This window comes from Schistocerca serialis, chromosome 1 (genome assembly GCF_023864345.2).
Source record: "Schistocerca serialis cubense isolate TAMUIC-IGC-003099 chromosome 1, iqSchSeri2.2, whole genome shotgun sequence".
Classification (NCBI taxonomy): Eukaryota; Metazoa; Arthropoda; class Insecta; order Orthoptera; family Acrididae; genus Schistocerca; species Schistocerca serialis.
In genome coordinates this window covers 316034300-316062190 of record NC_064638.1, presented here as the reverse complement: position 1 = coordinate 316062190, position 27891 = coordinate 316034300, and the positions used below count along the sequence as shown (strand labels likewise).

General features: G+C 44.2%; 1 protein-coding gene across 1 annotated transcript in view; it reads left to right on the top strand.

The window, feature by feature from the left end:
• The window catches only part of LOC126470087 (2-oxoglutarate dehydrogenase complex component E1-like), a 165207-nt gene that overhangs the window by 41363 nt on the left and 95953 nt on the right, over positions 1-27891 (top strand). The window contains exons 7-8 of the mRNA XM_050097661.1: positions 13056-13426; positions 25130-25267. Of these exons, the coding sequence (XP_049953618.1) occupies positions 13056-13426; positions 25130-25267 (509 nt within the window). The remainder of the gene's footprint in view (positions 1-13055; positions 13427-25129; positions 25268-27891) is intronic.

Below are 27891 nucleotides of genomic sequence, written 5' to 3'. Positions count from 1 at the left end.
ACATGTACCTTTGTGAACTTATCATTTCTGAGAACGCATGCTGTTACAGCGTGGTTACCTGTAAATACCACATTAATGCAATAAATGCTCATAATTATGTCCGTCAACCTCAGTGCATTTGTCAATACGTGTAACGACATCCCTCCCAACAGCGAGTAGTTCGCTCTCTCGTAACGTTCGCACATGCATTGACAATACGCTGACGCATGTTGTCATGCGTCGTCAGTGGATCTCAATAGCAAATATCCTTCAACTTTCCTCACAGAAAGAAATCCGGGGACGTGAGATCCGGTTAACGTGCGGGCCATGGTATGGTGCTTCGACGACCAATCCACCTGTCATGAAATTTGCTATTCAATACCGCTTCAACCGCACGCGAGCTATGTGCCGGACATCCATCATGTTGGAAGTACATCGCCATTCTGTCATGCAGTGAAACATCTTGTAGTAACATCGGTAGAGCATTACCGTAGGAAATTAGCATACATTGCACCATTTAGATTGCCAACGATAAAATGGGGGCCAATTATCCATCCTCTCATAACGCCGCACCATACATTAACCCGGCAAGGTCGCTGATGTTCCACTTGTCGCAGCCATCATGTATTTTCCGTTGCCCAGTAGTGCATATTATGCCGGTTTACGTTACCGCTGTTGGTGAATGACGCTTCGTCGCTAAATAGAACGCGTGCAAAAAATCTGTCATCGTCCCGTAATTTCTCTTGTGCGCAGTGGCAGAACTGTACACGACGTTCAAAGTCGTCGCCATGCAATTCCTGGTGCATAGAAGTATGGTACAGATGCAGTTGATGTTGATGTAGCATTCTCAACAGCGACGTTTTTGAGATTCCCGATTCTCGCGCAATTTGTCTGCTACTAATGTGCGGATTAGCCGCGACAGCAGCTAAAACACCTACTTGGGCATCATAATTTGCTGCAGGTCGTGATTGACGTTTCACATGTGGCTGAACACTTCCTCTTCCCTTAAATAACGTAAATATCCGGCGAACGGTCCGGACACTTGGATGATGTCGTCCAGGATGCCGGGCAGCATACATAGCACACGTCCGTTGGGCATTTTGATCACAATAGCCATACATCAATGCGATATCGACCTTTTCCGCAGTTGGTAAACGGTCCATTTTAACACGGGTAATGTATCACGAAGCAAATACCGTCCGCACTGGCGGAATGTTACGTGATACCACGTACTTATACGGTTGGGACTATTACAGCGCCATCTATCACAAAGCGAAAAAAGTGGTCCAACTAAAACATTCATATTTCTTTACGTACTACACGAATATGTAATAAAAAATGGGGGTTCCTATTTTAAAAAACGCAGTTGATATCCATTGGACCTATGGCAGCGCCATCTAGCGGGCCAACCATAGCGCCATCTGGTTTCCCCTTCAAGCTAGACGAGTTTCGTTCTTTGTAGTTTTTTCGTTTGATGCTTATTTCGTGAGATATTTGGCCCGGTTACTATCAGTGGACCACCCTGTATAACAGTGTGTGCTGTCCCCCACATATATCGGCATCGCTGTTGAAATAGATTACCACGATTTGTGGGAAGGTGAGTGGCTTTAATCGAGAGACTAAAATTTCTGTTGGGAGGTCTAAGAACCAGTTACGGTGTGGTTCGTTTCAGTTAAGCTCACTAAACCTATATCAAATGCTGTTCTGATGCGTTCGTATTGAGCATTATATGCTGATGATCTGGCTGCAATGAAACGCATGTACACCTCGTTTCTTGGGAGTTTCTGACGGCCAGTGCTACTGAGTGTGTCCTTCCGAAACTATTTCCTCCTCCATTTTGTTCACTTTGAGTGTCTAAGTAAGATTATGCTGGAGTAGTATTATTTTTTGAATCTTCCTATTAATGTCCTATTGTTTTCGTTGTCCTGTGACGGGGAGTATTCCAAAATCGCATCCGACATCGAGGTGCGTGTAAAAGGAGATATGTCATTGAATTCTTCGCTGCTTAACGAATTGCGCCAGTTTAAACCCGTCAATCTTTCCTAACGTTGTATAGACACCTTAAATTGATTACATGAAATGTATTCACAACAGCGAATATGAACAACCATCAGTTGTACACAAACCAAAAGAAGTTTTGCATCACCTCGGTTCCCAGAACTCCTGAAGATAGGCGTTAACTGTGGATATAGTATCACAGACACAGTCCCTTTGACTGTTCAGTGATGTCACTAAACCCGCCCAAAGATGTTCATGAGGAGCGCCTATTTGACGGAGGGGGTCCGATGGACTATCAGTTACAGACATTCCACCAGGAAGGAGGTACATGGCCCGTGTTGTCTGTAGTTCAACCAGGCCTAGACGGTCGATACCGCGATTCGATCGCGTCCGCATTGTGCCAGGTAGGGCTCTCAAGTAGGGAAGTGTCCAGGCATCTCGGAGTGAACCAAAGCGATGTTTTTCAGACATGGAGGAGATACAGAGAGACCGGAACTGTCGATGACATGCCTCGCTCAGGCCGTCCAAGGGCTACTACTGCAGTGGATGTCCGCTACCTACGGATTATGGTGCGGAGGAACTCTGGCAGCAACGCCACCATACTGAATAATGCTTTTCGTGCAGCCACAGGACGTTGTGTTACGACTCAAACTGTGTGCAATAGGCTGCATGATGCGCAACTTCACTCTCGATGTCCATGGCGAGAACCATCTTTGCAACCACGACACCATGCAGCGCGGTACAGTTGGGCCCAACAAATATGCTGAATGGACCGCTCAGGATTGGCATCACGTTCTCCTCACCTATGAGTGTCGCATATACCTTCAACTAGACAATCGTCGGAGACGTATTTGGAGGCAACCTGATCAGGCTGAACGCCTTACACACACTGTCCAGCGAGTGCAGCTAGGTGGAGGTTCTCTGACGTTTTGTGGTGGCATTATGTGGGGCCGACGTACGCCACTGGTGGTAATGGAAGGCGCCCTAACGGCTGTACGATATGTGAATGCCATCCTCCGACCGACAGTGGAACCATATCGGCAGCATATTGGCCCTGAGCACTACGGTTCAAATGGCTCTGAGTACTATGGGACTTAACTTCTGAGGTCATCAGTCCCCTAGAACTTAGGACTACTTAAACCTAACTAACCTAAGGACATCACACACATCCATGCCCAAGGCAGGATTTGAACCTGCGACCGTAGCGGTCGCGTGGTTCCAGACTGTAGCGCCTAGAACCGCTCGGCCACTTCGGCCGGCTACATATTGGCGATGCATTCGTATTCATGGACGACAATTCGCACCCCCATCGTGCACATCTTGTGAATGACTTCCTTCAGGATAACGACATCGCTCGACTAGAGTGACCAGCATGTTCTCCAGACATGAACCCTATCGAACACACCTGGAATAGATTGAAAAGGGCTGTTTATGGATGACGTGGCCCACCAACCACTCTGAGGGATCTACGCCGAATCGCCGTTGAGGAGTGGGACAATCTGAACCAACATTGACTTGATGAACTTGTGGATAATATGCCACAACGAATACAGGCATGCATAAATGCAAGAGGACGTGCTACTGGGTATTAGAGGTACTGGTGTGTGCAGCAGTCTGGACCACCACCTCTGAAGGTCTAGCTGTATGGTGGTACAACATGCAATGTGTGGTTTCCATGAGCAATAAAAAGGGCGGAAATGATGTTTATGTTGATGTTCCGGAACTCTCGGAACCAAGGTGATGCAAAACTTTTTTTGATATGTGTGTAATGGAATGACGAGAATGAAAATTTGTGCTGGACTAGGACTCGAAGCCGGATTTCCCGCTTATCGCGTGTGGTCTCATTATCATTCGGCTATCTGCACCCGACATGCGTGAATGTCCAAAGGAGCATTGCATCGTTCTTCGGAAATAACACAGGCACTGCAATATCGTATTTATCCGCCGACAGCGAGCAAATGACTGTCAAGTAAAATGTCTCGCCTGTACGCGAATATACGCTGTACTTGTGGTATGTTTTGGAAGGCGACTATGAGTTTACGCCCTGATAGCAATCACTTTAACTAGTAAGCTTTCCACTTGTCTATCTGGCCCCTGCGTCTGCTAAATTGATTTTTCCCTTTGACTGTGTTGTAAAACTTATCACATTTATCAGAATCTATATGAGCTTAAATGCTGAAATATCATTAATGAAATTATGGCTCTGTCATTATTTTAGCTAATTGTTGATGGGTGATTAATATACGAGGGTCACACCAAAAGAAATGCACACTATTTTTTTAAAACCATCTTTCATTCCACATGTTTGAAAGTTTTACAGTGTGTAGATACATCCTTTAGGAACAATATTATCATTTCTCCACATAATTTCCATCGCTCTCAACTGCCTTACGCCATCTTGGAACCAGCGTTTGTACACCCGCACGGTAAAGTTCTGGATCAACCTGTTGGAACCACTGTTTGGCAGCGTTCACAAGAGAGTCATCATCTTCAAACCTTGTTCCACGAAGAGAGTCTTTCAGTTTCCCAAAGAGATGATAGTCACATGGAGCCAGGTCAGGACTGTAAGGCGGGTGTTTCAGTCCTATCTATCAGAGTTTTGTGATCGTTTCCATGGTTTTTTGACTGACATGTGGCCGTGCATTGTCGTGCAACAGCAAAACATCCTGCATTTGCCGATGTGGTCGAACACGGCTCAGTCGAGCTTGAAGTTTCTTCAGTGTCGTCACATATGCATCAGAATTTATGGTGGTTCCACTTGGCATGATGTCCGCAAGCAAGAGTACTTCGGAATCGAAAAACACCGTAGCCATAACTTTTCCAGCAGAAGATGTGGTTATGAATTTTTTTTTTTTCTTGGGTGAATTTGCATGATGCCACTCCATTGATTGCCTCTTCGTCTCTGGTGAAAAATGCTGGAGTGATGTTTCATCACCTGTCACAATTCTCCCAAGAAATTCATCTCCACCATTCTCGTATTGTTCCAAAAGTTCGTTGCATACCGTTTTTCTCGTTTCTTTGTGAGCCACTGTCAACATCCTGGGAACCCACCTGGCACAAACCTTATTTAACGCCAACACTTTCAGTATTCTGCAAACACTTCCTTCCCCTATCCCAACGTAGCGTGACAATTCGTTCGCTGTGATGCGTCTGTCAGCAGTCACCAATTCGTTAACTCTCTGCACATTGTCTGGAGTGTGTGCAGTACGAGGCCTGCCGCTGCGAGGACAATCCTTAATAATGCAGTGCCCGCTCTCATCACGGAACCTGCTTGCCCACCGACTAACTGTACCGCGATCGACAGCAGCATTTCCATACACCTTTTTCAACCTCTTGTGGATGTTTCCCACTGTCTCGTTTTCACGCCACAGGAATTCTATGACAGCACGTTACTTCTGACGAACGTCAAGTGTAGCAGCCATCATGAAGACATGCTGTGGCGGCGCCACTCACGGGAACTGGTTGAACTAAGTTTGAAAACAGGCCGGAAGGATGTATCTACACACTGTAAAACTTTCACACATGCAGAATGAAAACTGTATTTTTCCAAAAATAGTGTGCACTTCTTTTGCAGTGACCCTTGCATAAACACGGAATGATCTTTTATGAAAGTTATGGCACAAGTTTATTGATTAATGTAATAGGCAAACAATACATGCTAGCGTGATGACAAATAAAACACGAACTGTTGGCAATACAAAGAGACGCAACAAAAGTTAACACTCCACTGGTTGGCAAAGACTAAGATTTGTCTGATTGAACTATTTACTCTGGCTCAAAATATGGATAACGCAATCTGAAATTATCTGACACCCAATAGATTTTGATGGATTTATTCTACACTGAAGTTATACTACGTTGGTGTAGCTGAAAACAAGTGGCAAGACTGTGATTCTGTGTGCCCTAACAACCCGGAGCAGCAATACTACACCCCTTTCTCGATGTGTATCGCTGCCTCAAGTGATGGCCGGGATTCAAGCGCCTGCAGAGTAGCGATGTGCACAGCGCCTGCAGTTCACTATCGCGGTTACGAAACATGCGAAGTCGTGGCTGGCGATCTGTCATACGGCTCACAGTTACTCTCTAAAGGAGCCCTGAAATTTCGGCAGATTCCAGCATATGAGTCTCCCGTTCGCCGATCTTACCCTGGACCAATTTGACTCACTTACACGGCAGTGCGCACAAAAAGATGAAACATCAAGGTGGCAGACGGCACAGCGAGTTGTCCTACATGACTGAGCTCTAAACTGTCGGTACAGCGAAGCTCTCACCATAGCTCTCCAGTCAAGACCAGTGCTAGTTGGAAGTCACGCTAGGGGCAAGTGTCTCAAGTGCAACCCACTCGTAACAAAGGTCATGACCAGAATCCTCTTCAGACCATAATCTGAATCAGAAGACCTCTCCAGACTGTAGTCTGAATCGAAGGACCTCTCCAGATCGGAATCTGAATCGGGAGACCCAGTTTTGTAAACACCTCAAAAGCACTCATGCAACAGACCCGACAAGGGATCTGTGCGAATCACAGGACTCCACGAGCTCCAAGTCTCCCCTCTAACCCGTCTGCTCTAGCGTCGGCCAATCCTAATCAAAGTTTTAAATGTTCTTCTCTTTTCTGGAGATTGGACTGGACTGGACTGGACTGATTTGGCGGAAGAGACCAAACAGCGAGGTCACCGGTCTCATTGGATTAGGGAAGGATGGGGAAGGAAGTCGGCCGTGCCCTGTCAAAGGAACCATCCCGGCATTTGCCTGACGCGATTTAGGCAAATCACGGAAAACCTAAATCAGGACGGCCAGACTCGTTTTCTGGAGAAGCAGCCAACCCTTGACTCGCAAATTCTCGCGCAGAGAGAGAAGACGCTGTGCTCCCAACTTGTTTTTCCCACAGCCGCTTTAGGCAGCGTGTTTTGAGTTTCTGTATATCTCTAAAGAGAACACCACATTTACAATGGAGATCATTATCTGGACAGCCCAAACATCACAGTGTGTCCGACCAGGGGCCCCAGCTAAACTAAGAAAAGTGCTTTTGTGTCCCAACACAGATCATTTCAGAGCCACCATAAATGTTGCGTTCTTTCTAATATTGCTTTGATGGCCTGAGGCTTCCCAAAAAACTCTGCAGGCAGAGAGACGACACCACCAGACAGCTCCCTCGATAGCGTCTGGTCCACAGTGAACATGGAAACCCACGAATTTTTATGGCCGCCGTATCTGTTCACAAAGGGCGTTTGCGACAATGTTGAAACGTTCTGGCCGGGCGACCCAGATTTCCTTCGCTTTCCTGTTCCTGCCGTGTGTAGACGCGACTAACAGGTAGGTCCGGGTTGGCAGTTTTTCCGCCTCTTCGGCCGAAAGCATTGATTGCACACTGGTGCGAGAAATTCTTGGGACCAGCATTCTGTCCCCGGTAAATGCTTCAAGATATTCCTTTCCCTGATAGCTGTGCATATCTTCCAAGTTCCAAAAGTCCACTGCAAGATTTACTGTCAAATGACCGAACTGCCTGCTTGTTCTCAACTCCAGAAAAATACTATTCGAAGGAGTGCGACCATAAAGATCCTGCATGCATAAACAACGTAAATGCTCCAATCAGTGCCTGCTCATGCTGTGGGTGTAAAATCGACATTAAAGAGTAGCCTTAAATACGGAGAATAGTGAGAGAGTGACTCGTCCTCTCTCAGTTTTGGATGGTGCTGCCGACGGTCGAATGTTGCTGCCAGCTATTGAATGTGGTTTTGTGATATCACGGATCTGTGTGTGTGTGTGTGTGTGTGTGTGTGTGTGTGTGTGTGTGTGTGTGTGCGTGCGTGCGTGCGTGTGTGTGTGTAGGCCTACCTGTATGTGTGCTTGAACTGGTATTCGTTTTGGTGTGATTAGATGATTTTTTTTTTCTCTTACAACACCATATTGCCAGGCACCCTGAGTGTTATGCTCCTCTGGAACTTAATACCGAGTTTGGCTGAACTATCTTATCAGACTCGTAACACAGCCCTGATTTAGCGCTTGTAGACGTTCGTCGCTTTGTGACTATGAAAGGTGGTCTACATGCCAAATACCTTCTAGAATCAGAAGCTGTCTCCAAAGCTGTAGTCTCAGATGGTTCAGATTTTTACGAGCGTGGCGTGGCTATCCTTGTTCATCGTGGGTAAAAACGCGTAACGGATGGTGACGGTTACGTAGGAAAATGGCAGTATACGAGGTGTGGCTAGAAAAAAACCGGACTAGTACTGGTGAAACAATAAAACGAATGCAATAAGGCTGAAAGTCGCGTGGCCTGTCACGTGACTCTCGCTCCGCCTACTGCTCGAGTTTCATCTGCCTCCTGCACTCAGTCTGCCCGTGGCGTCTGTTTTAAGTAGTTGACGTTTTGTCTGTGCGTCGGAAAATGTTGAGTGTACAGAAATAACAGCGTGTTAACATCAAATTTTGTTTCAAACTAGGAAAATCTGCAAGTGAAACGTTTGTAATGTTACAACAAGTGTACGGCGATGATTGTTTATCGCGAACACAAGTGTTTGAGTGGTTTAAACGATTTAAAGATGGTCGCGAAGACACCAGTGATGAAACTCGCACTGGCAGACCATTGTCAGCAAAAACTGATGCAAACAGTGAAAAAATCGGTAAACTTGTTCGACAAGATCGCCGTTTAACAATCAGAGCAGTGTCTGAGTTAACAGGAGTTGACAAGGAAAGTGTTAGGCAGATTCTTCATGAAAGTTTCAACATGAACAAAGTGTGTTCAAAAATGGTTCCAAAGTGTCTCACAATTGAACAGAAGGAACGCCGAAGAATGATTTGTTCTGACATCCTGGAAAACATTGAAAGTGATCCCACCTTCTTACAAAATGTTATTACTTGTGATGAATCGTGGTTTTTTACTTACGATCCCGAAACTAAACGCCAATCGATGCATTGGAAAACTCCTGGTTCTCCACGACAAAAAAAAGCACGAATGTCAAAATCGAAATTCAAGGCAATGATGATTGTTTTTTTTTGACATCAAAGGGATTGTGCACATTGATTGGGTACCAGAGGGACTAACAGTGAATCAGCATTACTACATTAGCGTCCTGGCTACCCTACGTGAGCGAGTACGGAGAAAACGGAACGATTTGTGGAGAAAAAAGTCATGGATCCTTCACCAAGACAATGCCCTAGCTCACAGTGCGTTGTCAGTGAAGACGTTTTTGGCAAAACACAACATTCCCATCTTAGATCACCCACCCTACTCACCTGATTTGGCCCCCTGTGACTTTTTTCTTTTCCCTAAAGTGAAGTCAGCTTTGAAAGGAACTAGATATGAGACTGTTGAAGCAGTAAAAGAAAAAGCGACGGAAGTAATGTATGGACTTACCGAAAATGATCTGCAGCATTGCTATGAACAGTGGAAAATTCGTATGGAGCGGTGTAGAGACCGAGGAGGAGAGTACATTGAAGGAGATAACATGAAATTGTAAATAATTGTAAATAAATGTTTTTTCCAGCATCAGTCCGGTTTTTTTCTAGCCGCACCTCGTATAGATAAAATAATGGCTATCGTATAAGTGTACCAGGAGAAGACGTAACTGGTTTTGGGCTTGTTATCCGACTTTGAAGCTTTGGCCTGAAGTAGCAACGTTGGCCCACTTACCACAGCAACAATGAAACGGTTGATATTTGCAGCTGGGACTTCGCTACTGAGTTGCACATGCGCACAGGGCACTTCCCTCATAAGACCGCGCTGAGAGGAACTGCACTGCAGCCGAGCGGCGCGGCGCGACTCGACCAAAGATTGTTTATAACTTAACCGTATAAAACAGAACGCACTACGCGGCAGTGGAATTGTACGGTGCAGCTGTTCAGGTCATAACTCTTTTGAAGTGCGAAACGAAAGTTTGTTTAAAATGGTGTTAGACGAGGAAAAGTTAATCGTATGTATAAGAGAACAGCCAGAGTTATTTGACCTTCAAAATGAACTTTAAATGAATAGTGCCAGAAAAAGCAACATTTGGAAATAAATTTCCACGGGAAGGGGAGTTAACATAACCTACAAATACCCACAAATTACATCTTAGTCTTTATTTTGTATGAACTACATATTTACTATTACAATTTTTTACTACTTATTTTCTCTTCTGCAACATCCGCTGTTTACCATGTCGTTTCGCCAGACAAAACTACCTTCCAGGAAGTTAAAATAATCTTTAAGTCTAGGCCTATCCCATATCTGGTTAGCATTATTTACAAAATTGTCTCCTAAGTGAAGAACGTGTCTGATTTGTATCTGTTCAGTCTCCTCGTTGTCAAACAACACTGTATCGGGTCTGGTTGTAAGAAAATTGTGCAAGAAACAAGTGGCAAGAATGACGTTCTGTACTTGTTGCTGATTGAGACACATCTAGAGATAGTAAATCCTAAATTTTTGGCACAAAGTTCCAAAAGCTTTTTCTGTAACTCAACGGGCCCTGTTATGACTGTAACCGTATACTGTTTTCGATTGGACATCTAACTGTGTACGAGGATAACGTCCCATCAAATTGGTTTTTAAAGAAAAAGCTTCGTCTCTAACATTCACGTGAGGCAGTCGAAATCTCGTTCCTGGTAATTGTTTTAGGCCTGGTGTATTCAAGGCATTTGTTTCCAGTTCTGTTGCTAAATCTGACAGTTAAAAATTCCCCGCATCGCTACTCTTTGCAAGGTCAAGGTCTTCTTTCTCACATTAGAGAGAAATTATTATAATATCCAGGTTACCGTCGTCAATTTTGCTCGGAGGTTGCCGAACGCCCTACATACAAAATTTGTTACACATTGTCGCGCCGCTGCGCTTCAAATGCGATGTACTAAACTGAGCCGCGTCGTACCACACAGCTCTGCTGCAATTCAGCTCCCCTCAATGTGTCCTTAGCTTTACTATCTTACGGTGCCCCTCACCCCTCTGGCAGCCTATATTGCTCGACGCGGCCACAGTAGATGCAACGACGCCACAGGCAGGCGACAGGCGTAATTATCCCATTTCTGAGATCGACAAGTTCTACAGGGTATTAACGTAAGAGCGTACAAAAATGTAACAGGGCATAGAGAATCTGAGGTAGGGTTCAAATGGCTCTGAGCACTATGGGACTCAACTGCTGAGGTCATCAGTCCCCTAGAACTTAGAACTAGTTAAACCTAACTAACCTAAGGACATCACAAACATCCATGCCCGAGGCAGGATTCGAACCTGCGACCGTAGCGGTCTTGCGGTTCCAGACTGCAGCGCCTTTAACCGCACAGCCACTTCGGCCGGCAATCTGAGTAGGGAACCTAGGCTCGGAGAAGCCACCTTAAGGAGATATGGAAATAAACTTGCCTCCTGCTTTGTCTAGCATTGCTGTTCTCAGATTACTTACAACGAACTTGCATACAAGTTTGCATGTACTGTGCTGTTTACTTACATGTACATTCTTTATTTCCTGCAAGGAAACAAGGAGGTTGAGCCTGATTACTGGGAAGTCGTGATCCAGGTTTGTGTGTGTATTGTGTACCAAACCGGGGACCTAGAAACGACGGAGAGGCTTCGTCCCGCCGTAGCTCTCAGTGATTCACAACCCCACAACAGGCCACAGCAGTCCACCCACCCCTCCGCCGCCCCACACAGAATCCAGGTTTATTGTGCGGCTTGACCCCCAGTGGAACCCCTCCGGGAACGTCTCATACCACAAGAGTGTAACTCCAAATGTCTGCGTGGTAGAGTAATTATGGTGTACGCGTACATGGAGACAGTGTTTGTGCAGCAATCGGCGACATTGTGTAGCTGAAGCGGAATAAGGGGAACCAGGCCGCATTCGCCGAGGTAGATGGAAAAACCCCTTAAAAACCATCCACAGAATGGTCGGCATACCAGGCGGATTCGTGCCGGAAACCGGACCTTCCCGCTCGGGAAGCAGCGAGTCAGACCGCGCGGCTAGCCGGGCGGGCTGATGCGGGTTTTGTTTACTTCTTCACAAGGTGGCTCTGTTGTATCGTATTTATGTTGTCCCGTTGGCTGTTCGTGACAGGATGTGGATACAACATAATGGTGCACCGCATCGCTTCATTGTGAATGTCTGCAGCGCTGTCAATGCTATATTTCCTCACGCTGGATTTGAAAGGGAGTTCCTATTCCATGGCCTGCGAGGCCATCTGACCTGAATCCCCTTGATTACTTCCTACGGGGATATCTAAAGCCATTTGTGCATGACATCCCAGTGGATACAGAGATGGAATTAGTTGCCACAATTGTAGCTGCCTGTGATGTGATTCGAAACACAGCAGGGATATTTGCCAGGGTGCGTCAGACTTTTGTTCTCCGATGTCTTGCTTACGCTGAGTTTGATTGCTGTCAAAATGGTTCAAATGGCTCTGAGCACTATGGGACTTAACTGCTGGGGTCATCAGTCCCCTAGAACTTAGAACTATTTAAACCTAACCAACCTAAGGACATCACACACACCCATGCCAGAGGCAGGATTCGAACCTGTGACCGTAGCGGTCACACTGTTCCAGACTGTAGCGCCTAGAACCGCTTGGCAACTCCGGCCGGCGATTGCCGTCACTTTCAGCACTTTTGTAAGGTAGAGTACAAATAGTATAGCCGCCTGGGATTAGCCGAGCGGTCTAAGGCACTGCAGTCGTGGACTGTGCGGCTGGTCCTGGCGGAGGTTCGAGTCCTCCCTCGGGCATTGGTGTGTGTGTTTGTCCTTAGGATAATAGTAGTGTGTAAGCTTAGGGACTGATGACCTTAGTAGTTAAGTCTTATAAGATTTCACACACATTTTTGAACAAATATTATAGAGTACAAATAGTACGTTCATTGTGTCAGTGATGGTATTTGCCGTCAACTGTAACTAACGTAAATAATAAAAGTACGCAGTAATGTGATTTTATTCCTATTGTCTCCTTGAGCTGGCTTCTCTGAACCCAGTTTCCCCACCTCAAATTGTTCAGTGGAGCATCCTCTATGTCCTGTTAAATTTTTGCACACTCTTTGGAAAGACCTTGTATATTTGCCCAAAATATGGCTGGCGTGTACTGCTCGCCAAGCTGCAGGGCAGCGACGTGAGCAGCGGCCGGCGGTGCAGGTGATGTCGATCCTGGTGCACGGCGACGCGGCGCTGGCGGGGCAGGGCGTGGCGTACGAGTGCGCGCAGCTGTCGCGGCTGCCGGCGTACGGCGTGGGCGGCACGGTGCACGTGGTGCTCAACAACCAGGCGGGCTTCACGGCGGAGCCCGCCGCGTCGCGCTCGTCGCGCTACTGCACCGACGTGTTCCGCGTGACGGGCGCGCCCGTGCTGCACGTCAACGCCGACAGCCCGGACGCCGTGGTGCGCTGCTGCCGCATCGCCGCCGCCTTCCGGCACAAGTTCGCCAGGGACATCGTCGTCGACGTCGTCTCGTACCGCCGCCACGGACACTCCGAGCACGACGACCCGTCCGTCACGCAGCCGCACAGGTGCGCCGTCAGGAAACCGCTGTGCGACTTGAGAGGCTGTAACAGGACGCTTCAGCAGATGAAAATGTCTCAGGTTTCAAGTCAGGTGGTAATGTTGAGATATCGCGACGTTGCGTGCGCAAATTCAAGAGACCCACTAGATACAGCTAGTGTTAGTTGTTCTCAAAGCGCAGATGATAGCGCGCGAGACTACTCACCCTTTGGCCCGCGTTGGATCCTTATTACTGTTCAGTGCCCAATTTAAGTATCTCTCTCTTGTTCGGTCTTAGGGAATCAAACGAAGAACACGTTTTATACGTCATCTCTGGCGGGCCTTATGAAATTGCGTGCTCAACAGCCCGATTGGCTAACTTGAATGCTAATTAACTCGAAGAAGGTGCAACGTATAGAATTTTTTTCTTAACAATTGATTCTTAACACAACTTATTCCTCCAACACCCTTACAAGCTTTTCAGGTTGTTTCTGACCACTGTGTATATTACTCCTTAAAATTGTCAGGCGAATTTTCTGTGCTGTTTCGACAGATACTTGTAGTTTTATTTCCACGACGTGTAGCTAGGGTCAGCCCAAACACATCACGTCTTTCATGAGACGCCTGTTGTCGACGGAAACTGTCGGTATGTTTTCCGTTACAAACAATTTTATTTTTAAAGCGGGATTTGAGGCGTCCTTTCGATAGAACGGTCCCAGATTAGTCTAGTATGATAATTGTTTCATCGATATGTACTTAACAGGGACAGTATAACACGTGGCATACATAAACAATACTCCAGCACAGCCCAGGTCCGCTCTGGCCTCTACCGCCACGCGGTAGCGCTGCTCAGTCACTGCCGGAGTACTGTTTATGCCTCGTGTCTTACTGTTCTTGTAAATACACATCTAGAAAACAAACATCGCACTAGACCTATCTGAGTCCGTTCTTTCGAAACCCCTCTCTAATAAACCATATTGTTTGTAACGGAAAATACACCGACGGTTTACGTCGAAACTGGGCGTCGCATGAGAGACGTGATGTGCAGTATTTCTTTGGGTTGACTCAGTGGCGGATACAGAGAAACCTCAATTAGGGAGCGCTAAAGATATCCTGAGCTATCTTTACTTTTACCGTAATAAAAAATAATCAAGTCACATGCAAAGTTTAAGTAAGTTTTATTTAAACTGAATACACACATACATAAGACAATGCCATCTTATGATATAAAAAAGTTACAACTATGGCTAGCTACATATTCGGCGAATAATCCGTATTTATAACGCTAAGTATCGAAGGTTCCCTGTACAAAAAACAGTAGAATATTCGCGACTTTTCTCTAACAAATGCCAGACAGAATAACGTATCGAGATCACTAGAATGGCCGCGACTTTTCTCGTAGGTATGTGTTAGCTATCTATGTGCCAGACAAAAACGTATAAAATACGATGACATGGACGCCCGTGTTACATAGGAAAGTACAGCTACTCAATAACTAGATTTTGTCGAGTCGACTGACGAAAAAAAACGAATAGCGTCCGTGAAGGCTGGCGAAGGCGGCGCGGCTGGCAACCCGGGCGGCCCCGCAAGGGGTGCGTCGGTAAGGGGGTGGGGGGGGGGCGCCCCGTTCATCCCCCCATATGTATCCGACACTGGCTTGACTCGAAATACGCTTTACAGAAATTAAATTGCAAATATTTGCCGAAACATCGGAGAAAATACACCTTTCAGGCAAGACGCCGGTATGTTTGGGCGCTACTCGACCAAGCGATGTACATTAAAGGGTATATTAACAGTATCATTTTAGATTTTGTGTCCATATTAGCTTCAGTCTCTCACAATAGAATGTCTTCACCCGTCAGGCAAAGCTGTTCCGGGCTTCTTGCTTTTTTTTCTGCCAGGGAAACTGTCTAGTGCTGAATTTCGTACCTATAAATTTTCAACGTTGTATTTATATCTTCATCTTGTCGCGGGGATCACGCAGCTGCAACCTCATCTCACATCTCTGTCGCCAAACGCCACGATCGGGCCATTCTTCCTCATCCTCTACTCTCTTCGCTTTTGGGATGCCCCTTACTCATCCTTTACGCAGTCTTCCTCTTATTCTTCTTCCAGAAGGTTGCCATGAAAATGCACTCTTTGGCCATCTGTCTTCATCCATTCCTTTGACATGTCCTAATCATCCAAGGTTCCTTTTCTCTGTTTCATACGTAAAACTGTATTGGGTCTGCGTCATTTCTTCATTTCTCTTATTTCCTCATTTCTTATGCGCTCAGTCGGAAAATTCCATATGCTATTCGCAAGTGGTCCATTTCTAAACCTCTTAAGTCTCTTTTCATTTCTTTCTGTGAGCTTCAACACTAACTCCAATAACCTGTTATTGGTTCCATGATGTATTTATGCAGACTTGATGACTGGGTGTTGTGTGGTGTCCTTAGGTTAGTTAGGTTTAAGTAGTTCTAAGTTCTAGGGGACTGATGACCATGGCTGTTAAGTCCCATAGTGCTCAGAGCCATTTGAACCATTTTGCAGGCATATTTTAACCCTTGAAATCATTTTTGAGGACCAAAATAAAGGATTAAATTTTGGGATAGCCACTCTCTCCTGTCTGATACGATGTTGGATATCTCTGTCACGTATTCCATCACGTTGCAGGATACTACCCAGATACTTACACTCGTTACACAATTTAATTTGACTTCCGCGAATGTCCAAATTATTTCCCTTCGTTCCGCAAAATACATGTTCCGTCTTTCCATAATTAATTTTTAAGGCCAACTTTTTATATTCTTCCAATAACGTGATAAGCATAAGATGTATCATATATCATCTTGATAGTTTGCTGCAAGAACCTGAACATCAGCCCTGTGCGACTCCTGCTTCCTATAGCTATTCTTTACTGCACAGATCCATTTTATTGCTTCAGTTTTACCTGTACTGCGACGTTTGCAGAATCTCACAACCTGCCTAATTAATATCGTTAGTTCCATTCTTCTGTATGGACATTAAATTTTATCCCGTGGTTTCTTATACCTGTATAAAAGTTGGTATGTTTCTCAGTTCCTTTATTTGCCCTTGGTCTGTATGTTCATTCTCCAGTATAAATTATTCCAAAAATTTTCGTGCTTACTTCTCGTTCTCTCTTTTGGATCGCTTCTAGGTCTCTGTTTCTGTTTGAAATTAGTATTTCAGCCACATAAAAACACTATAGTTTCGACGACTGTGTTGTAATGTCTCAGTTTTGTACACTCTCTCTCTCTCTCTCTCTCTCTCTCTCTCTCTCTCTCTATCTATCTCTCTCTCTGACAGACACACACACGTACACACGAAGTGTTTCAAAGAGTTTATGACAAATGTTTAAGGACGACAGATCGCGTTATGGGGAACAACTTTGAGACGAAATGTTCGCTGGCACTTCCCAGTGACGCTACGTGGCCTTTAGTATTCGTCATCCCGGGGACGACAATATGTCACCTAATCAGCATAGCTTTCTAACCAGACATGCAGCATATTACCTACCTCAGAATACTGACAGAGTGATTTTCAACATGAAAACCGTAAGACTGTGTCTTTCTTTGTAAACGGAGAAAGATATTTCAGAAACGAATTAGGAGCTCCTATTTTGCTCGGCCTACTGCCTTTCACGTACAGTAGATGACTGACTGAATGATACACAACGCACAGTGCATACGAAAGTCGTGGTGTGCCTACGCCCTGTCGCATTTCAGGGAGTAACCAGTTTTAAACGATGCCTAGCATCGTCGCGAAGCATCAGCAAACATTCTGTCTCTAACAAAAGTTTTTCTCCAAGATGTGATCTATCACCCCTAGACGTTTGTCGCAAAGACATTTAAACAGCCTCTGTGTGTGTGTGTGTGTGTGTGTGTGTGTGTGTGTGTGTGTGTGTGTGTGTGTGTGTGTGTTCTCTTCTCTTAACAGAAAAGCGAGCTGTTTCAGGGTACGTATTCCACCCTTTGCAATGAATAAATTTTCATCTTCAGATTCGTCATTTGTATGAGGAGGTTTTGGAGTTTTATACGTACTTAAATTTTTAGATTCGAGAGAGCACTTATGCAATGTTAGGGGATGTGCGTAGAGGGGTTGCAGCGTTAAGATATAAGTAAAAGGCCGGAATTACAATATTAATATATTAATAACGTCAAATTACAGTGTTATGAAAATTAATATACAACTACTAATAAAAATAAATGGGTTATAGATAACTGGGGCACCATTGGAGGCTAGCGATGTGGAAGGATGTAACGACACACGCTGTACCATTCTCCTACCTTCCAGCGGGTTATGATGCGTGCTTGGACAGTTTACTAGTTAGAGCACTTGTCCACAAAAGGCAAAGATCTCAGTTATGAGTCCCCATGTACCAGGAAATTTCAGATCAGCGCACACTTCGCTGCAAAGTGTATTGTTGGAGGTGTAAAAAATTTTACATACCTCGAATATATATGCGTATGGTGGTCACCCCCTCCACCTGGCTGCAGGCGCCCGGATCTTGCGTAGGCAGTGACCGAGGACGTGTTGGTGGTGTAGCATGGGGGTGGATGTGGAATGGGGGCCAGTGTCTAATCTCTGCGTGGACATTCTCGATCCACCTCGTACACTGTCAACTGCTGGCCCACCTGTCGCACGAGACTATACCGCTCACAGACAGATGCAGGGGGCAGCTACCCAAAGTGTACAGATATTGGGTCCTCTGCAATGTCTCGACACAGGGTCGTCTAAGAGACATAGCCAGCGCTCAGCAACAATAGCGACTTCTCCATTACCATCGACGCCTTGCACCCTTACATTAACTGCGCTATTAGCAGCATCCGACAGCACCCGAACTACCTGTCTAAATTGTCACAGAAGTTATTTTCTTGGCTTGCTGTGCAACTTTACCCCCTCTGCTCTAAACCACTATCCTTCAAAAGATTCTGTCTATCTTTTCGCATATGGAACCATGTTAACGGGTGATGGCAGCAAGATGTATGGACAACATCGCAGACCTGCATACTGTGAATCCATGATAGCAGACAACCGTTTTGAAGAGATGGCGGTAGAGATTTCTGTGATGATCACTGTGCAAGCGCCAAGTCGTCTGCACGTGGTCCACTGTTCAGGAAGCTGCCTGCTACTAATGTAAACGAAGTCTTTGGTAGATGAGTGGATGGGACTGCAGTAATCTCCACCTCGAAGTCAACACCTGATGGAGACAACAGTGGTTGATATCACATATATACCTCGATACGATCGTGTACAAAGAATGTCGACGAGTATCTGAGAATATCTGAGTACATATGTGCAGTAATCTCCACCTCGAAGTCAACACCTGATGGAGACAGCAGTGGTTGATATCACATATATACTTCGATACGATCGTGTACAAAGAATGTCGACTTCATTTTTTCTGTTCTACTCTTCTTGTTTATTCAGCTCCTGAAGGATCCTAGCCGGAGTTGTAGTATTACCCAATTTCCCTCTTCAGACGCATTGGCTAGCTTCCTGAATAAGCGCTCTTACCCCTTGAATTCATCTTCTTACTTCATAGTGCATTGAGCGAGGTGGCACAGTGGTTAGCACGCTGAACTCTCATTCGGGAGGACGACGGTTCAAAAATGCCGGGATGGTTCCTCTGAAAGGCACGGGCGACTTCGTTCCCGATCCTTCCCTAATCCGATGGGACCGATGACCTCGCTGTTATGTCCCCTCCCCCAAAACCAGCCAACCAACAAGTGCGTGGTTACCACAATGACAGCGCCTCTCTCACTATGACTTCATTTTGCTGCATTGGCGCCAGGTGCTCCAGAACAGATCATGTTGCAGTAGTGTCATCTTATTTCGTCTGTGTCAAATGAGCTCATCAGTTCACTTTTCTGGTGCGTTATAGTATGAGCAACCTGAAAATAAATGATTAAATTAATAGAAATCCTAGCCGGCCATACAATTCGAACGACATGAGAAGTGATTATGATCGAACTAATGACTGAGCTGAAGGTACAAGATCATTTCTCTTATTCTTGCCGTACAAGGCATTAATGCAAGATCACATGGTTACTCAGTACCACTGTCATGGAAAGCATACTTCATTTAATTACAGGAACGAAGTATAAATAAAGATTTGACATTTTCTTTTAACTTGTGATTACTAGTTCCCAATGAATGCAAACGTTTTTACATACAACATCGATATTAACAGTACATGAATCACGTGATACACACAACACTATCACACACGTACCTACTCTTCTGGATAGTTGCTAGAATGAAATACCATCTTGCTAAACATATTAACGAACAAATACAGCCTTTAAAGCTGCCCCATGTTAATCGTAAGCGCGAATACAACTGTGCTGTTCATTCTGTTGGAGTAACCATGGAATATTACCTTTCCAATATGGCTCACCAGATCGTATATAAAGAAAGAAATAATATTGTAGTTCAGAGAAGACACACGGAGAAATATTCAGTAGGATTCTCGGTATCATTTCATGAATGCTAACCACAAGCTGCCTTCAGCTAACGCTTTCTCAGTATAATTCAAGGCAGCCACGCTCAAAAATACACTTGCAAAAACACGTCTTCACTTCAGAACATCTCAAATGCAATAGAAAAAAAGAAGGCTTTGTTCTACTCCAGACTTACAAGCCGTGTGAAGCATCTCAGCGTCCTCAATTCTCACTGGTCGAGGCTACTCTCGCCTCAAATATCTTAGGCAACGTAAGCCAGTACAGCAGACATACCAGTGAATATGCGTAAAATCCATTTGCTTTCTGAGCGAAGCTCACGAGGAAGGCGGGCCGCTGCGCGAACGTCATAGCACGTGACACTGCAGCTCTTACGAGTGCCGGCAGCAGTCTCCGGCGTCTCGTTTCAGACGAGTTTAATAATTCTTGACTGCATGTTTCAATACACTCAAGATCTCGTCAGCACACGGCAAAATTAACCATTAAGTGGGTACCTTTTCAGTTAAATACTGGTTTCCAGTGGGCCCTGCATGGAGCCGAGTGTGGCGGACAAGTCAACTAGTGTCACGTCACAAGTACGTTGCAGGGTCCGTACATCTCGTTGCCCCCGTTTCAGAAGTGCCTAAGTAAGTGTTCACTGTTTTCGTCGTCAAAGCTCCTACGCAGAGGAGTCTACACTAACAAAAAGACCTGAAGCACCGTGCAAATGATCGAACATTCCTCGCAAGACTGAACTGTAAAGTGTGACAGGGCAGTTGTATGTAATGTGTTTATCCTCAACTATTTGACGACATCTGAATGTAGAGATTCACACCTCATCACCAAAAGCAAAAATGAAAGTGCCCCTTCTGTAAAAGGTTACTTGTACGGTAATAGCTCTGTCAGTCAAAGTGCTTTACAAGTTTTCAGCAAGACGTGGCCTATTCCTCTTATCAGAATAGCGCTTTCTGTCCGCAAATAGAAGAAATGAGACAAACCTTGAGGGATTTTTTTAACATAAAATCCAATATCCAACAAAACAGAATTCTGTTTTCATCAAAAAGAACATATTCCGCCGGTAGAGGTGATGCGGAATTTGATCTTTTCGTGCGATGATTTAGAGCCTAGTTCTTTACGGGAAACGCTCTTAACGACTCAGCTATCCAGGCACTACCGTACGCAAAACTACAGTCTGCCAATATCTGTCTCCGATCTCGTATACACCTTTAAAATGGTTTAAATGGCTCTGACCACTATGGGACTTAACGTCTAAGGTCATCAGTCCCCTAGAACTTAGAACTACTTGAACCTAACTAACCTAAGGCCATCACACACATCCATGCCCGAGGCAGGATTCGAACCTGCGACCGTAGCAGCAGCGCGATTCCGGACTGAAGCGCCTAGAACCGCTCGGCCACTGCGTCCGGACGTATACACCTTTCTAGGGATTTAAGATCATTACCCGTAATAAGGGAAATGGATAGATTAAAGTTATATATATTGCGAATTAGTGAAGATTGGTGGCAGGAGGAACAAGACTTCTGGTCAGGTGAATACAGGTTTAAAAATACAAAGTCAAATAAGGGTAATGCAGGAGTTGGTTTAATAATGAATAAAAAAAAAGGAACGTGGATAAACTACTTCGAACAGCATACTGAATTCATTACTGTAGCCAAGACAGACACGAAGCCCACCCCTACCACGGTAGTATAAGCTTATACGCCAACTAGCTCCGCAGATGATGAAGAGATTGAAGAAATGTATGATGCAATAAAAGAAATTATTCAGATAGTTAAGGAAGACGAAAATTTAATAGTCATGGGGGACTGGAACTCGATTGTAGGAAAAGGAAGAGAAGGAAAAGTGGTAGGTGAATATGGACTGCGGGGTGAGGCATAAAAGAGGAAGCCGCCTGGTAGAATTTTGCACAAAGCACAACTTAATCATAGCTAACAATTGGTTTCAGAATTATGAAAAAAGGCCAGGAGACACAGGAAGGCTTCAGATAAGGTATATAATTGTAAGACTGAGATTTGGGAACCAGATTTTAAATTGTAAGACATTTCCAGGGGCAGATGTGGGCTCTGACCACAATCTATTGGTTATGAACTGTAGATTAAAACTGAAGAAACTGCAAAATGGTAGGAATTTAATGGGATCGGACCTGGATAAAATGAAATAACCAGAGGTGGTAGATTGTCTCAGAGAGAGCACTAGGGAACGGTTGACAAGAACGGAGGAAAGAAATACAGTAGAAGAAGAATGGGTAGCTTTGAGAGATGAAATAGTAAAGACAGGAGAGAATCAAGTAGGAAAAAGACGAGGGCTAGTAAAAATCCTTGGGTAACAGAAGAGATATTGAATTTAATTGATGAAAGGAGAAATTATAAAAATGCACTAAATGAAGCAGGCGAAAAGGAATACAAACGTCTTAAAAATGAGATCGAAAGGAAGTGCAAAATGGCCACGCAAGGATGGTTAGAGGACAAATGTAAGGATGTGGAAGTATATGTATCACTAGGGGTAAGATAGATGTTGCCTACAGGAAAATTAAAGAGATCTTTGGAGACAAGAGAAACACTTGTATGAATATCAAGGGGTCAGATGGAAAACCAGTTCTAAGCAAAGAAGGGAAAGCAGAAAGGTGGAAGCAGTATACAGGGTGTCTGAACAAGGGGGATGTACTCGAGGGCAATATTATGGAAATGGAAGAGGACGTGGGTGAAGATGAAATGATACTGCGTGAAGAGTTTGACAGAGCACTGAAAGACCTAAGTCGGAACAAGGTCCCTGGAGTAGACAACATTCCATCAGAACTACTCATAGCCTTGACAGAGCCGGCCATGACAAAATTCTTCCACAGGTGAGCAAGAAGTATGGGACAGGCGAAATACCGTCAGAGCTCAAGAAGAATATAATAATTCCAATCCTAAAGAAAGCAGTTGTTGACAGATGTGAAAATTACCGAACTATTAGTTTAATAAGTCGCGGCTGCAAAATACTAACACGAATTCTTTACAAACGAATGGAAAAACTGGTAGAAGCCGAACTTGGGGAAGAACACGTGAGACAGTACTGACCCTACAACCTATCTTAGAAGATAGATTAAAGAAAGGCAAATCTATGTTTCTATCATTTGTATACTTGGAAAAAGATTTTGACAATGTTGAATGAAATACTCTCTCGCAGATTCTGAGGGTGGGAGGGGTAAAAAAAAAAGATGGTTCAAATGGCTCTGAGCACTATGGGACTTAACATCTATGGTCATCAGTCCCCTAGAACTTAGAACTACTTAAACCTAACTAACCTAAGGACATCACAAAACACCCGGTCATCACGAGGCAGAGAAAATCCCTGACCCCGCCGGGAATCGAACCCGGGAACCCGGGCGCGGGAAGCGAGAGCGCTACCGCACGACCACGAGCTGCGGACGGGAGGAGGTCAGATACAGGGATCTTAAGCCTATTTACAATTTCTACAGAAACCAGACTGCACTTATAAGAGTTGAGGAGCATGAAAGGGAAGCAGTGGTTGAGAAGGGAGTGAGACAGGGTTGTAGCCTATCCCTGATGTTACTCAATCTATATCTTGAGCAAGCAGTAAAGGAAACAAAAGAAAAATTTGGAGTAAAAATTAAAATCCATGGAGAAAAAATAAAAACTTTGAGGTTTGCCGACAGCAATGTAATTCTGTCAGAGACAGCAAAGGACCTGGAACAGCAGTTGAACGGAATGTACAGTGTCTTGAAAAGAGGATATAAGATGAACATCAACAAAAGCAAAACGAGGATAATGGAATGTAGTCGAATTAAATCAGGTGCTTCTGAGGGAATTAGATTAGGAAATGAGACACTTAAAGTAGTAAAGGAGTTTTGCTATTTGGGGAGTAAAATAACTGATGATGGTTGAAGTAGAGTTCCAAAAATGTAGACTGCCAATGGCAAGGAAAGCGTTTCTGAAGAAGAGAAATTTTTTGACATCGAGTATAGATTTAAGTGTCAGAAAGTCTTTTCTGAAAGTGTTTGTATGGAGTGTAGCCATGTATGGAAGTGAAACATGTACGATAAACAGTGTAGACAAGAAGAGAATAGAAGCTTTCGTAATGTGGTGTTTAGAAGAATGCTGAAGATTAGAGGGGTAGAGCACGTAACTTTTGAGGAGGTACTGAATAGAATTGGGATCAAGAGGAATTTGTGTCACAACTCGACTAGAAGAAGTGATCGATTTGTAGGATACGTTCTGAGGCATCAAGGGATCACCAATTTAATGTTGGAGGGAGCCTGGAGGTTAAAAGTCGTAGAGGGAGACGAAGAGATGAATACGCTAAGCAGTTTCAGTAGGATGTAGGTTGCAGTAGTTATTCGGAGATGAGGGTAGAGTAGCATGGAGAGCTGCATCAAATCAGTCTCTGGACTGAAGACCACAACAACAACAACCCGCAATGTGTAAGGAAATAGATTTGTTTCCTGGTTTCTATGCGAGGGTTGGAACTTAAGTAGTGGCAACTATTTATTCACAAACGATACAAAAGAGTTACATGTTTGCACCTGTTACTGTCCTACAAAGTAGTCACCAGCGTTGTGTAGAATCCGTCGCCAGCGATGTGGAAGAAGTAGTATACCGTTAGCAGAGCCTGTTCTGTTGGTGGTGCGAATGGAGCTGTCTAGTGCCTGTCGAATTTCTGGAACAGTTCTGAAGCGAATGCCACGAAGTGGTTCCTTCATCTTCGGAATCAAATCAAAGCCACAAGGACTTCAGTCCGGAGAGTATGGTGAATGGTACAGCACTTCCCAGTCCCATCGACCGAACAGAGCAGCCACAGCTTGCGCTGTATGCGTCCACACATTGTCGTGCAAAATGATGGGTGGGTTGCGCAGAAAGTGTCGCCGCTTCTTTCGCAAAGCTGGTAGCAGGTGATACTCCAAAAACGAACAGTAATACTGTGCATTGACGGTGGCATTCGCTTCAGAACTCTTCCAGAGATTCGATAGGCAGTAGACCGCTCCATTCGCACCATCAACAGAACAGGCTCTGCTAACGGTATACTACGCCTTCCAGATCGCTGGCATCCGGTTCTACACAACGCTGGTGACTACTCTGAAGGACAGTAACAGGTGCAAACATGTAACTCTTTTGAATCGGTTGCGAATAAATAGTTGCCACTATTTAAGTTCCAACGCTCGTAGTTTTAAACTTTCAGAAATTTACGTAATGTAACTCATTGTTCTAATTATCCTTGCAACTACACTCCTGTTAGAAATACTATATTTGGAGAAATGTTCCTTTTCAGGTACAAAATGATCCGAGAAAAGGCTCCAGTGACTGAATACTATCAAGAAAAATTAATTTCAGAAGGTCTGCTATCCACAGAGGAAGCTGAAGCAATCTGGAGCAAATACGACACACTTTTCAAACAGGAAATGTCCAGGTAAGTTTATTACTTAGAATGCCGCTGTTACTTGTTTCGATTGATAGCAACTGAAATGTATCTTAACTTCGAATCTTACATTCCCTAATAAAAATGTCTCGCAAAATCCACAATCGCGATGCTTTGCGAATCCTGAATGAATATGTTTTTTTAAATCTCAATTTATCGGAATATTCTTTAATTTGAATGCAGTGAGTAATATTTCTCCTTTAGTTGTCTTCTTTTTCAGCTGGCATAATTCTTCTAATCATATATGAACGCATGCTTTCGCTGTTGGGCTCATTTCGTGCATATTCTTTCGAAGGGGGTGACCATGTTATGATGAAAATAAGTCCGACATTCCGTTGTTGCAGGTGATCTGTGTTCCCGTAATAATAATCGAAACATGGAATTCAAATCCCGTAATTAAACTGTGACAGTAGCACTTGTGTTTTTTTTTATTTTTATTTGCGCCATTGTATACAACAGGACAGCAGAGCAGCAAACTAGCATCGCAACTGCGATGTCCCCATCGACAACCTGGCTCACTGACTACGCCTCCTCCTACTAAATCAGCGCGTGTGGTGACGCAGATGTAACACACGGGGAGGCCGCTCAAGTCCTCGTCTGGTAGTCTAGATTTAGCTTTGTCGTGGTTTCCCTACATACTTTAAGGCAAATGCTGGGGTGGTTCCTTTTAAAGGATACGGCTGATTTCTTTCCCTATCGCTCCCTAACGTTGTGTTGGGTCTCTAATGTCCTCATCATTGACAGAATGCTAAATCCTCGTCTTTATGCTTCATAGTGGCGCTTGAGTAAAAAGAAGAAAAAAAGGATTCTGTTCATATTCTGACTTCCTAGTAAAACGCCCTTATGTTGTCTTTGTTTGTTACCATAATACATATAGAACGCATGAAAACATCGTTTCATTACATTTGTTAGAATACCATTAACATTAAAATTTACAGTAGCGATGATGTTAGCCTCCCGGTGACTGCTTTTGTAGAAAAAAGTTGTGATTCTCATTGTAGAACTGCTGGGATTGTGATGAGAACTGGAGCATATTCATGTTAGACAGTTTCTCTACAAGAAATTTTCAAGCAAACGCCTAAAACTGGTAGCATACCAGAAGAATTCACAAAACCTCAAGGTTACCTGCTTTACCAGCACTGAAGGTATTTGTTTATTTTTCATCTTTAGTAGCGTATCATCTCCATTAACTTCATCAGAGGAGCATGTTTCTTATAGGTTCCTGTACGCTTGTCAATAAAGAACAACCCATCTAGAGAAGTCCACAGTTCTCCATGTCAACCACGGATCATTTAAATTTTGTTGCTATTGGATGCGATAATTCTATATGATGCCTCTTAATTTGCAATCACTGTACTTGATGTGAAAACACGTAAATAAGTATAAAGCAATCTGCTAAAATCACCTTTGTATTCCGCTGCACGCAACTGTTAACTTAAGTGGCATTCATTGTACATGAAATTCGTTGAAATTTGACATTTTCTGTTTCGTACTCCATAATGTACTTTGGAGTTTCCTAAACATTTTGGTTTATAATACATTAAAATCACACAATTGTGAGACCTACAAATAATATTTTAAATGTTGACATGTGACTGTTAAATTTCGCGGCTATGCATATACTGCCACGGTTGAGCAGTCATATCTTGGGAATTACACAGCCTAGAAGGCTTTGAACTGCTTTGTTTCGTGCCTACTGCTACGTTTCAGAAGTTGGCATTACGAATAAACAAATCAGTCCTTGTTTCTGATACTAGATTTCGTTAAAAGTAGTGTGATTATCGTCTATTTTTGTAGTTGATGAGTTTCGGGAATATTATGGGAAGGCCATTAGAGATAACTGTGACAATTTATGGAAGATGAAAAGAGCTGTGTAGAGTACTTTCTTTCTTCCAATATCAACCGATGAAAAGCCATGTCATGCTTTGTGACCACCTCCACCAAACACTTGTTGTAAATATAGGCAAACTGAATTTTCTGACACCCTGTATGAATGTACACCTAAACATTCTCTTCCTTTGGCAGCAATGGAGGTGATCAAACCTTCTTACAGAGATTTGGCAAATCCTGAGCTACTAAAGAAGTGTTTACATGGGAAGACCCAGAATGTGAATGAGTTCTTCAATAATGGCCGGCCGGTGTATCCGAGCGGTTCTAGGCGCTTCAGTCTGGAACCACGCGACCACAACGGTCGCATGTTCGAATCCTGCCTCGGGCATGGATGTGTGTGATATCCTTAGGTTAGTTAGGCTTAAGTAGTTGTAAGTTCTAGGGGATTGATGACCTCAGATGTTAAGTCCCATAGTGCTCAGAGCCATTTGAACCATTCAGTAATGTTGTGTGGTGCTGTGTGCCAAAAAATGTATTTGTTGGCCTTATGACTCTAAATTTACCAGTGTCTGATTCTGTAATAACTTTTAATTGTGGGAACTATGAAAGATTTAAGGTTCTGGAGGAGTTAGGGGTAAGATTTGGACAGAACACAGCTAAAGGACTGTAGGAACTGGATGAGCTTCGTGTACATGAAGCAGAGGTAGCTGCTCAGCAAATGACAAAAGAAGCAAGAAAGACAAGGATGAGGCAAGCACTGGGCTGTTGTGGCACTGAAGAAGACA